Source organism: Schistosoma haematobium, chromosome 3 (assembly GCF_000699445.3).
Source record: "Schistosoma haematobium chromosome 3, whole genome shotgun sequence".
Taxonomy (NCBI): Eukaryota; Metazoa; Platyhelminthes; class Trematoda; order Strigeidida; family Schistosomatidae; genus Schistosoma; species Schistosoma haematobium.
The window spans coordinates 22943035-22956392 of record NC_067198.1 but is presented as its reverse complement, the minus strand read 5'-3'; the positions used below and the strand labels follow the sequence as shown (position 1 = coordinate 22956392).

Genomic DNA, 13358 nt, shown 5'->3' with positions numbered 1-13358 from the left:
AAAGGCTCGTCCCAATAGCATAGTTTTAACGAATGTCCAGGGTTATGCCTTTTCCTACTCAAACAATTGGTCTGTTTTCATGTGAATGAACTCTCAAGTTATTAACTAAATTTTTTGTTGACCATAGGTAGTAGTTAAAACATGCACACGGTTACACGTGAAGTATCGAAACTGAATAAAAAACAATTTACTTAAAATGTACCATTCACACTAACTTTTTTTATATTTCGAAAAGAGAACTCTAACTATTGAATAATAAGTCCATAAGTTAAAAGGAAAACTATGTTTTGTGTGTGTGTATAAGCGGTACATTATGATCACTTCGTACTGCCTTTTAATAATTTTCGAAATTCTTCATATGATTCGAATTAGTTCATCATTTGTATTTCATCCTTAGTTAATGTAGTGGATGAAACATTAGCAAGTAGAATATGTATCAACGTAAAATCATTGTAATGCAAAAGTGTATGCATTGATTGTGCAGTGTACTAGAGATGATTTACAATAATAAATCATTGAGTTGTATGTTGTCACATTTTAAGCATACACTCGAAATATAAAAAATGGTATGGAGTTAAGTAAGGAATTTATGGAAATAGACCAGACACTTGTACAATCTGTTTACTACTAAATATATTCAAACGAATCATTCTGTAAACAACTTATAAAACTGACATATATCCAAATATATTATGAATAATATATCTTTTTATTCTTATTACGTGAATACTGAACTGTGAATATTAGTTTGTTTAGTTTACTACCATGAGAACAAGTAGATCCAGTTGTTTTCAAATAAATTGACCTTCAGTTAGCTATTTGCAATCTTATTCATGAATGCTTTGTCTAACACAATGTAGAATTTGAAAACTAAATATCTTTAGGATCATATTTTGTGATTAGATTGGCATGATTTAAAGACGAATTTCCATGAGGAAAGGAATTGTTCTAATTGAACCCATGTTGAGACAAATGCCTCTGACTCGTCTAGATGATGTACGGGTTATACGTGAATTAACTGAAGCTAAACTAGGGTTCAATAAATTCTGATCAAAGTGTAAATTTATCAGACACATTCAGAGACCTAAACCTCTCTAGCTCAAGCTTTTGTGATAATTGATAGGTATTGCCAAAGAATTTCAAACGAATGACAATGATTTCAATAGTTGAGATCGTGAGTCAATTGAAGCTAGACCACCTTGGAAGCGCTGGACGGCCATTTAGTCCTATAATAATGAACTGTCTAAAGTACCTTAATTGTTATTATTTCTTGAACTAACATCAATCTGTGATGGAAATTTTCTTCGGATGCAAGACATATATATAGACTTGTTTTAATAATCATTCTAATTATTTTGTAGTTATAGAACAATAAACTAATATGAAAAATCTCTACTGAGTTCATTTATCACTTCAATTGCTGTATACCCGAGTTTTTCAGTTCGTGAGGAAAACGATCATAATTTTATACTTAAGGGTTTTAATCATCTTGTTGTTGATAATTAGACAGGAATCTTCACCAGTCTGTATTAGTATATGTAAACTCTGAGCCCATGCTTAGATGTAGTTTATTGGTACAAGTTTTAGTTTGGATTGTAAACGTCTGCCAAGACCCGCACTTCATCCATTCTATTTGGCATTAGCCAGTCGGATTTACCTGCATTATCATTGTTGATATTCACATTGAAACTCGGACACAGAGAACTCCTCTTCAAACCTCAATCTGTTATCCTCTAAGTTACTGAGTTCAGGTAGCCGCTAATTTGTTCAACGGAAATGATGCTAATTCGTCAGCGTTTGCGTTACCCAGTTGTTGACATTCAGAAAACACCAGCCCTAAACAAAACAATTTTCACCTTAAATCCCACTGCTAGCAAATATAAGCTAACAATAAATAACTGGATAGTGAACCGTCGGAAACATTTTTAAATGCTATCTACTATAAACTCGTCGAATAACGAATTATCACTGAAATGTTCTTTATTTGGAATAATGAAGGACTGTGTTGATTTTTCATGAGATGGAAGAGTAATGATTTAGAGAATATTTTCCTAGTTTAAGTCAACTTTCGGATATACAATAGCATTAAATTTAAATTTATTTCCAGAATCTTAAGAAATGTTACAGAGCACAAAAAGCTGATATCTTCAAAATGTTTTGTTTGTTATGTTGGGATAGCTTATTACTTTACATGTAAAACGAGGAACCACTGCAATTCACACGACGTGAAGTAACAACACAAGGACTGGTACAAGTGAAGACCTATTAAACGCAAAATACGACGACAACCCTAATCGAAAATACACTCCTTTATGTATTGATTGTATATTAATTTTGTTGTAACGTGTGGGCTGCAAGGTTTTGATAAGCAGAGTATTTATCGACCGATCACAGTGACACAGAAAACACGTACGGACGACCTAGTGTCTCGATTGGTCACGCTTGTCTGTCTAGCCCGGCCAGTTGAGTCCAGAACGCAAGTCACAGCCTCTGAGTTATGAATCATTATATTTCAAACATACTTTGTTTATATACCAGTCAAGCAGACCACATCGTACGATAAAATAGAAGATAACATTGTACAATATTAACCAGTAGGAAAAGGACACGTGAAATAAGTACTGACCAATAAGTAAATAATACCATCTCCAAGTCCAAGAATAGCATTAGACTTAATAGAATAATTTCTGGGATATTTTCCTGAATATCCCAACAGATTTTGAATATTAATTAGAATGAAATCATATATACGGAAAATACCCAGTTATAATAAATCATGTATTGCATGTCATGCTAAGTTAATACGAGAATATCATACCTTTAACAAACATCATACTCAAATAAATTACTGGTATACTCAATAAAATATTACACTGGGAAACAAAACAAATACTGCAATGAGCAATTACCACAATGAATTGAAACGAAAGTAATGTTGGACAGAAATCATAATGAAAATTGCGATTTCACTTTTCCATTGTTATATTAGTTATCAGTGAACTTCAAATGCCGATAAACTAACATAAAATCTGTCAGATGGCTTCGAAATCTACATCCATACAGAAAAATAAAATATGGATTGTCGATATGCTTTTAATTGTCAAAACCCTATGTTGCGAGTTTAGGCTTGGAACCGAGGGATCACTGGATTCCTATTCACCTGCTTGAATGTATCCTCCCCACTCGATCTAAACTTTTTTGGGCTCGAACTCATGTAGTGCACATACTGCTGACGAGGTCCCAACTACGATGAAATAGCTGTTTAGTTTTTCGCATTATTTAGCAGTTTTCCAGAGGATGCTTTCTTTTTACAAAAATCACACTGACAATGTGCGAGTTGCTTCACAAATCATCTCAGTAAAATTAAATTCCCTTTGTCAAGCGCGTTGGTGTAGCATCAAAGGTACCGTTTAATTTTCCAGAGCTAAATGAACAGATTTGATCTCGAACTTCTCAGTAACCTTGAGGAACTCGAAACTCGTATAAAAAGGCGTACATAGTAACCATGTTTTTGTATTCGCTTTTATCATCTACTTTCTGAGTGCATAATAACGGATATATACTCAGAACTAGTTCTAGACCCTATCATGCTTTGATTTTTGTGTTATTTATCAACGGTTAGTCAAATAGCGTGTCCCGACTACTGGTCATACTATAGTCTCGTTTATGCTGCTCACTGATTACTAGGTTCTTGTTATAACCTATGGACCTTAATGGGTACATGACATTTCCAATACTAAGCCGAATAGGGAGCTTATAGTCGACTAACCTGTAATTTATGAACTGTAATAGAAAAAATGATTGATGTCGAAAGACAACTTAAAACTAGAATATGGGAAATGTCACTCGTAGGGTGGAAATCCATCACGGACATACAAAAACATTTGATACTCTAACCTTTCTGTTGACGAAGCCTTCAAGATTATATCAAAGTCAACAGGAAAAAATCCGAACGTTAATTTCTGGCTATATTAAGATATTTGTGATCTCCCGCAAAATCGTCAAACGTAAAATACTTCAGTTTTAATCTATTTGTAAATTCCATTTATTTTGTACTGTTTCATTAAGATGTTCCGATTGTTGTGCATGTAAAAAATTCTACTGTACAGTTTACGATGTGGGACGAATTTATTCATTTGACTATATTAATATTGGTACATATGATTAACAAAGCGCCACACAAGTCACTTGTTTTGTGTGAGGGTTGTGATACTGCTTTGATATTGAAGAAATTAGATTTCTAAGCGGCAAACAAATAGAAAGGGATAAAGAACAGTGCTTCCTGTAGTTATGTAAGGAACCTAAGATTTAGTCAGTCTCATCTTAATTTAATCTTGTAATTTTGTGCAACCATAATTAGTAATAGAATAAACGTTTTTGCCTTGTTCTGAGACTCAATAGATAAACTGGATGGGAGAATATAGTCAGGATAGTGCAGTATTTTCAGTGCACAAGCAAATTAGTGTAATTCGCTCACAAATGGGCTGATTGGAGCTAAGCGAGACCATCAGGAAATGGAGATTCAGATTTTAAGATATAATTTACGACTGATAGCGCCGTACTTGTATGCCGCATTAACAAGATCGTATTAGCACTTTTGAGGACAATATCAATCTGACCGGATCACTGACATTGCAACTTGGTCATTTTTAAATCTAAAGATGCTCTTTCTACTCAAACAGCCGTATAAGTTAACTCAGCGTCTAGCAAGGACACATGCGCCAGCTTTTCGAAATCTTCAAATGTTTTACATATAAGGAACACAGTATGCAGCTACTGCTTCCAAAAAAATTGGCAAGTGAACTGTCATAACAATTATGGAATGCCGAATGCAATTAGTGTCATGACTAACTGGCCTCAAATGCCCTGGTATGGCCGAGAGTGGGTAGAGTCCGCTCTCCCTCTCCAAATGCTCTCACATGGCCACGCGTATATAGCCTTTATCAGGGAAGTCCTACTCATCGCTTTCTCGTGGCGAAATGGAGAGGACAAAAGCGAATGTTCGGTGCTTTATCCGGGTTGGTGGATATGGAGGATCCACCTAGGGGAGTTGGAGAACCTTGATTCCAAACCAATGGTGCACATGGGCTCCAGGATCCTGAAGGAACAAATGGCGTATGGACCAATTGTTGGTCACCGGCTACTATGGGACTGCATCTTCTCACGATGCTTCACTGCCTTGTGGATCAGACCTCCAGGTCGAAGGCTCCGGGTGTGGCCCCCTAAGAAAACCACCTGCTTTGGTTTGGAAACCCTAGCAGTATCACAGCCCTCACACATATCAAACAAGATTTGTGTGGCGCATATGTATTTGATGACTATGTGTTAAAGTAAATAAAAATAACTATGCTACACAGTAACATGTAGAACATTGCAAACAATTTATAATGCTTATGCACGAGTCCAAATCTGTCAACACATTAATTTTAGTAATCAGTCACCCTGTTTAAGAGATTTGTTGGAATATCACTGCCTTTAATTAGTAAAGTGTCGCCTCTGTTCATGTCGGTGTATAATCATGAACGAAACCAACTGCAGGAAGAATAAAGGTAGTCATTTTAAAAATGTATTACAATCTTTGGATCACTATTAATCTTTAACTGTTAGCTTGGCATGCCAAAACTCAAACATAAGATTGTTGTTAAGAGAAAGCTATTCGCGCATGTTCTACGTCGCACGAAGCAATATGGTACCAAATTATACATTGCGATTGGTCACTGAACCAAAGAAATGCAATATCAACAAACAAAGGCCATCGGCTACAACCGTCAGCTATAGATATATAAAGTTAAGCAATATACCGGGCTTGATCAATACGACAATCAGTAAGTAGGTTGAGCAAATGCAGTAGTCATTCCTCGATGAGCGCCACCACGACCTGGATGAGCACCGAAATTACCGCCACCACCCCGCTGACCGGTATTACGTCTTGGACCACCGCCTTGTGGGGAAAAAATGAAAATGTCTGTAATGTATGGTACATATAATAAAACAAAACATTGACAACAATGTTTAATGAATTTTGAATATTCAAAAAGCAATGCCAGGTGTAGAAAATCATTCAAATTCAATTATATATCTGTTTGAAACCAACTAATACGCTGAAATACAAAATCACACTAGTGATACTAAATTTAACAAATGTACACCCTTTGAAAAACTCCTACATTATAAACAAAGTATGCATCCGAATATTAGCCAATGAAAAAGAAACGTACTTCCACGACCTCGATTTTCATTCGGAATGCGACTACGTGGTCCAACTTTGGAATTTCCACGCGCGAAATTCGAATCAAGTTGTTCGGACTCACGAGAGTTTTCATCCATTGTGCGGTCGATCTTTTTAGAGTTTATATTATCTACAACTGCTGGACGACTAAAACCTGCGTGTGCTTGGCCGGCTCTCCGAACAGAATCCGCATATGAAATTGGTTTGTGAATATTGCTATTTCCCTCATGCTCATCCTGAGATAATATTGATTTAAAAGACGTAGGTTGATTGACATTGTCTGATGACAAAGATGATGAACTTCTTCCGAATAATTCAATCTTTGAGTGTTCAACTTCTGGAATATTCAAAACATATTGTTGGTCTATCCTTGTAACCAATGAAGGGTCTATGTTATCTTCGATATTATGATTACTGAAACAAGAAACACTTGTTTTATTTGGTAATTGATTAACAGGCATAACATCTTCGTAGTTTGCTGCAGGTTCGGGCGTGATATGCGAATGAGTGACTCTAGAAGCCTGAAGCAAAAGTAGCGAGCTTAACATTAAACAAGTGAAGCTGTTAACAAAAATACACACAATATATAGAAATTTAATAAAAACGACAGCCAAAAAATCGAGAAACTGAGGTGATACTCATGATTTCACGAGGCAAATTACACATCAGTTTATTCCTTAAAGGTATGATATCAGCTAGAGACTTAGCAACACAAAAGAGTACTCGTTTACATTGATAAGTAAACATCTACCGTTGGATATGTCAAGCAATAACACAGAGCTGATATCATTTATTGACCAGTAGCTTAAAAAATGCAAACCACGAGATTGTTCAAAATAATAGAATATATAAGGAGAAAACAAACCACACCGCACGAGCACACTTTGCGAAAGCAAGGGACAGTAGAAATAGACTGACAATTAATAAAGATCTGACATTTATAAATAAAACCTTTGTCATCTGATTTAAGAAACGCAGTGGTATTTTTACTGAGTATATTTTATAGTATTGATCGTTAAATTACGAATCAAGACTACTGTATTTGCTTTAATTAAATTTATTTCAGAAGTTTGTCATCTTTACTTTTCGAGTACAGATACAAAAGAAACAAAGGGCAATGGTATTTTCTCCTCTTTGAGTATATCTTTTAGTATTATTGTATCCAAAGATGCTAAAGTATTTTTGTAACTAATGAAGTTAGACTTTTTATTGTTAGGTGGAGCTATATAGAAACCTCTGTTCTTGTTTGTTTAGTATCTATCACCTAACAAGCCTCAAAAGACAGTTATCTAGAGATCAATTTTCGCAGTTTTTTCCTGCGAGATCACAAAACAAATTTATGGCGCAGATAAAACATCGATGTGGCAGACCCGCATGATGTTTCCTTGTTGAATATGGGATGCAATGTGACAACTCTAATAAGTAGTATCACAATGTGTGCACCGGCTGCATATAGGTGCTGAATACTATTATTACGTTGGCTGTGCAAAGCATTATGTTCTACAAAGTCTGCAGATTCTTAAGCTGCTGAACATAGCTAGAAAATTGCCCTCAGATAAACAGGCAGCAGATGAGCAGAATTTTAATTTTGAGGAAATGGTGAGAGTTATCATGACCCCGGCTCTGGATTTGAATGAGACCATAGAGGTGGACCCCACTAGGGAAGCAGAAAACAAGCATACTGATGAAAGCATTGTTACAAGGAAAAGGAAAAAGCACGCTAAGAAACCAATTATAGACAGTACTAATGTATGTGAATCTATGGTTTCAGTTCCGGATTCACGCTATGGAGGGGGGCAAAGTGTACAGGATGTGATCAATAGACAAAATAAGGTAAATGGTTGGCTTACAGTCACACCCAGAAAAAGAAATGTAAGAGAACAGTGTGACCTTATGTGTTAGACGCCATTTGGAATCGGAATTCAATTAGAAAATTCAGGAATTAGATTATTATAGCGTGATAAGACGGACCTCGCTAAAAAAAAGAAACAGGCATGATTTGAGCACGATCCCAGTTTCATATAAGCAAGTTACCCAAAAAAAATTCTCAGGAGTTAGCAGCTGTAAGTTTTATAGAATAGAACAAAATGTGGATTATGAAAGTACTTAGAAAAGCAGCCTCCTAAAGGTTACCTTTGCTTCGGCTGAAGAAACCTAGTACTGAGAAACTCATTCAAACTGACCGGATACGAAATATACGTCGGTGAAGATCTCAGCCCGGTTGACTGTATTAGACGATCAGCAGAAGTACAGATGAAAACCACCGAAACTGAAAATCTCATACTCAAGGATTTTTAGACTGTAAAAGTTCGGAGCTAAACGATCACCAAACTACTGTGGGTGGTAAGGGAATGTTGTCCACAGAATTGAATGTGTGCTATATAAATGCTTGCAGCCTACTAAATAAAATGGCGTAGCCCAATACAATGACAAATACAGAAAATCATGTCATCTTTGTTTCAGAAACACGGTCAACATAAGTTTTTGATAATGAAATCCAGTTGACTGTTTTTTCCAGGAGGGGAAATGAGGTTGTCTTGTACACGAAAAGTACCTTGACCATACGAGCTGTTGAGATAGTGGTACATGATTCAGGGACATGTGAACTGGTGTTGCAGGTCGAAATGTAGACAAGATATTGAATTAGATGTGTTATACCGCAGCCCAGTATGTGTAGATGATTTTTTCCTAAGCAAACTCAAGTCCTAATGAAATAGGAGTGAAAACCTTATAGTAGGCGACTTTAATGCACAGTATAAAAACTGGGTAAACTTAGAAGTATGGTCATCGACGTCATTTGTTTGCAAACTTTTAGAAACCTCAATCGCACTAGCTTTATTACAGCACATTGAAGACTCAATCAGATACGTCTACATGCACTTTGGGGCTACAAAAGCACAGCATAGAAGTGCCTGTACCCATGGTCCGGTCTCACAAGGATCTTGAGGTGACAGTGAGTCATGATCTTAAAACCACGACCCATTGCCGGGAGGTCGCAGCTAAAGAGTTCGGAAGCCTATGGTCTTTGAGACGGACTCTCACCAAGTCAGATACAACCATGTTAACTACAGTACACACAACGTTAGTGAGAATTAAGCTTGAGAAATGCGTTCAGGCTGCAAACCTGTGTTTGAAAGGTGACTCCGATATCCTGGAAGAAGTACTGAGGGCAGCTACCCGTGCAATTTCAGAAATCTACCATACAAAGAGTGGCTTGAAAAGCTAGACCTTTGTACTCTGTTCTGATTTCTATATAGAGATATGTCCTCTTTTTCTTTCCACTAGATCGAGGCATCTCAGAGGACATAGCAGGCAAGTAGAAAAACCAAGAAGGAACAAAATAACCGTAATACACAGGTTCTCACACCGAGTCATCAGTATTGGAACATAACACTCAGAGCAGTGGTGTCCGCACCTTCAATGAACTCATTCAAGAAAAGACTAGACAAACAGAAGCATACTAGGAAAGTTATAACATGGGCCTTCTGTCTTTGCTACACAAATAGGAATTTGATATTTAGCAAACTCAACCTTAAACCGAAATGGAACACTGTCCAGGTTCCAGACATTCTAAAGACAAGTTGAAAATTTTGTCAACATTTACGTTCAGATAGAGGAATTATAAACATCGATTCCTTTTACTCTTGAAACATGGGGCAGTGCGGTACCCAAATGTATTGAAATTTAATCAACTACTAGGTAGATAACGGTCAACGTCTAGGGAGGACGTCAAACAATGAGCCTACAGTTGCTTAAATAAAATGACGATAATACCAGCAGAACTTTAACAAATTAATATCGTCATTCAATTTGTTGCTTATCTGTAACTACTTTAGGTCCAGACTATTTAAAACTGTTAGCTGTTAAAAAACAACTGATTAACTGAATAGTATTTAGTGAATTATACAACACTATCTGATCAACTACCTGGGATCGATAACTAGAGATAAGGTACCACCAGGCTAGTAAACTTCATTCACAGGTAAGCATGATGAATAAACTAATTTATTGCTTACCTGAATGAAGTTAAACGTGCTATTGAGTGGTCGGATAACTTGATCCACCGGTTCGTCTGACGTTGTAACAGAAGAGTGCACACTGATTGTTGCGAATTCATTGTAGGGAACAGTAGTGACTTCAGCAGGACCTGATAAGCCGATAGATGAGTTGATTTCCGAATCTGTAACAACTTGTGTTGGTTCTGGTACAATCGTCGTGCTACTATCACTAATAAGACCCATTGATTGCTGGACAAGTGGGTTGGACAGTAGTCGGAAACACATATTGCGGACATCTTTGTAGGTTGTGTGCTTCTTCCGCAAGTCCTCTAAATCGTTTGACAGTGGAACAGGTACTGAATTCCCACTCACCAAATTGAAGGTGCTTGCAGCAACAGCCTTAAGATCATCCCGTGCTTGTAAAAAGTTGGGAACAGAGGACAGAGCTGAAGAACTAAGTCCAGGCCAATTATCCACTACCGGTGGTGTTAATATGTCTCGTACAGCGTCTAACAACTTAAGGCTGTTTTCTGACGAAGATTTTGTGACGGCTGAACGGACTGCCGGAATATCCAAGGAAGCAAAGAAACGTTCCAAGCACATGTGGATACTTAAATACGAAAGTGTATATTTCTCATGTTCAGCTTCCAGTTGGGACATTTGCTTATCAACGACTAACTCCATATTCGACAAGAGATCTTTCGTCTGTGCCACAATCTCTTGCACAAACGAAATGTTCTGAACCACACCATCATAGCTTTCCACGGCCTTCTTTTGTTCCTCTTTCAGGACCTCACCTTTCTGTAGTTTTTCGCGATAACCATCTAGCTTACTCTACTGAAAATGATGACACAAACCAGAGTTACCTTTCTTTTCCCAAGATTTCTTTGTCTACGCTCAAGATTAGTCAAGAACTGTCTAACCAACTCACATGGAGTATCACACTCAAGCATGCCTTAAAAGCTGATCACAAATAGCACAAAACCCTCCGAAGTACTAATTAAAACGACAAGCTACTGTAATATGTACAATATTACGTTGTTTGCACTTGTAGGTAGCTTTCACTAGCTAATCGGCTTTGTTTAGTCGATACCTTGCTATTGTTAGTAAAATTGTAGGTTGAAGTCTATACCCAAATGACAACGACGGAGAGTACAGGCAATATAAAAATATCAGGAACATATGCACGTAGGCTATAAGAGAAGATAGGCTTCAGTACCAGACAAAGCTTGTGGACAAATTTGCCTCCAATCCTAAAAGCTTATTCCGTTATGCAGCCTCTCTTCGTCAAGCCAAAACTGGAGTTTCCCAACTCGTAGGTCTTAAGGGCCCGACCAACAACGATGGTGACGCCGCTAACCTTCTGGCTGAACATTACTCCCAGACATTTCAAACGACCGACATTAACTTTACTGATGACAGTCTCGTTTGCAATTCCACAGAACTTTCCGAAGTGGACCTAAGCGCTGACTTGGTGTTCCGGAAACTGCAGCACTTAAGATTAGACTCTTCTCCTGGCCCGGACATGGTCCATTCAGCCATACTGAGGGAAGCAGCCTCAATCTTGGCAACTCCGCTTAGCGTGATGTTCTCACACTCGCTAAGTAGAGGAAAACTACCGGAAAATTGGAGGCTGCCTCACATCACACCAATTTTCAAAGGAGGTCGACGCAGCGAACCTTCAAGTTACCGACCGGTGGCTCATCTCTCCATACCCTCAAAAATCATTGAGTCCTTGATATGCGATGGTATAAATGACTATTTACTGTCCTTAAATTTCTTCTCACCCCAACAGCATGGTTTCAGGAAGGGTGACTCTTGTATTACCAACCTGCTGACTGCAGTGGACAGATGGACAAGCATCCTTGGTCACAAGTGGAAGGTTGATATCATCTACCTAGATTTCTCAAAAGCTTTTGATAAGGTTAACCATACATGTCTTATCAATAAGCTCAAACGATTGCCCCCCCCTATACCTGAAAAATCAACATTTTAAGGTCAGGGTTAATTTCACTTTATCTCAGGCTATGGAGTGTCCTAGTGGGGTCCCCCAGGGCTCAGTACTAGGGCCTCTTCTCTTCTTAATCTACATAAATGATCTTCCTCAACAGGTAACGTCAGACTTATTACTTTTTGCCGACGACGTGAAACTTTGGAGAGAGATACGCAACCAAGACGATATACAGGCACTTCAGGAGGATCTGACTCGACTTCAAAGTTGGGCAGACGATAACGGACTTACCTTCAACACTTAAAAGTGTAAAGTAGTCCATCTGTGACATGTCGCAGACTACAGTTATAACTTAGGTACCTCCTCTCTAGTAGTATCCCAAGTCGAAAAAGTTTTAGGAGTCTTGGTGCCCTACGATTTAAAGTCTTACGCTAACTGTGACGAAAATGCCTTCCGAGCAAACCTTGCACTGGTAACGTTGAAGCGCATTTTCGGTCAGTTTGACGGAAGAACTTTCCATATAATCTTTAATAGCTTTATCCGCCCCCATTTAAAGTACGGAAACATAGTATTTCCCCCCTCATTCCAAAAGGATAAGGACACCCCAAGCAACACAAAAAGGGGAAATAAAGGGGAAAAAGGGGAAATAAAGGGGTAAATGCTTTGGTAGCGAAAGGGGAAATAAAGGGGAAAACGCATCAGAATGTCGCCTTTTTCGCCTGTCCGGGGGAAATAATGCGGATTTTCCCCTTTTTCGCCTTTTTGTCGACAAATTACCGACTTATCGCCTAAATATCCGCTGAATTGTCGCATTTTCGCCTAAATATCCGCTTCAGGGTACCCTGAAGCGTATCCAACAGCGAGGGGTGATCTTATCCGCAACGCAACCATGTAAGCTTAATGTATCTCACACTGTCATTTGTGCGTTCAAGTAACCACAGATTTTGTCATTTCATAATGTATTTTAAATTAAATAACTAGGTTATGTAGTTAATTTTGCTCTGTTTTTAATTTTTATTCGCCACTTCCGACTGCGTTGCACTGTACATCCATTGCACGCAAGACATAGTGAGTTGATTCACATAGTTGATTGTTTCCAGATAGACTGTCAGTGCATGATTTTACTGAAGAAAGGTTTGTTGTACTGTAAACTATGTTTCTATGAACAACTGCCTGTTGT

General features: G+C 37.8%; 1 protein-coding gene across 2 annotated transcripts; it reads right to left on the bottom strand.

The window, feature by feature from the left end:
• Positions 1-2061: 2061 nt before the first annotated feature.
• On the bottom strand, positions 2062-11224 carry CAPRIN1_1 (Caprin1p; the record flags this gene model as incomplete). 2 transcript variants are annotated; one of them, XM_035730652.2, is made up of 4 exons in its annotated part: positions 2062-5941; positions 6219-6750; positions 10246-11061; positions 11094-11180. In XM_035730652.2, 4 exons carry the CDS (start codon positions 11178-11180, stop codon positions 5823-5825), a joined length of 1554 nt encoding a protein of 517 aa, XP_035586830.2. In that variant the 3' UTR covers positions 2062-5822. The 2 variants fall into 2 exon arrangements, with proteins under 2 accessions (XP_035586830.2, XP_051069274.1); XM_051213309.1 differs by having other exon boundaries at positions 2062-11061; positions 11094-11224.
• Between the last annotated feature and the right edge of the window lie 2134 nt (positions 11225-13358).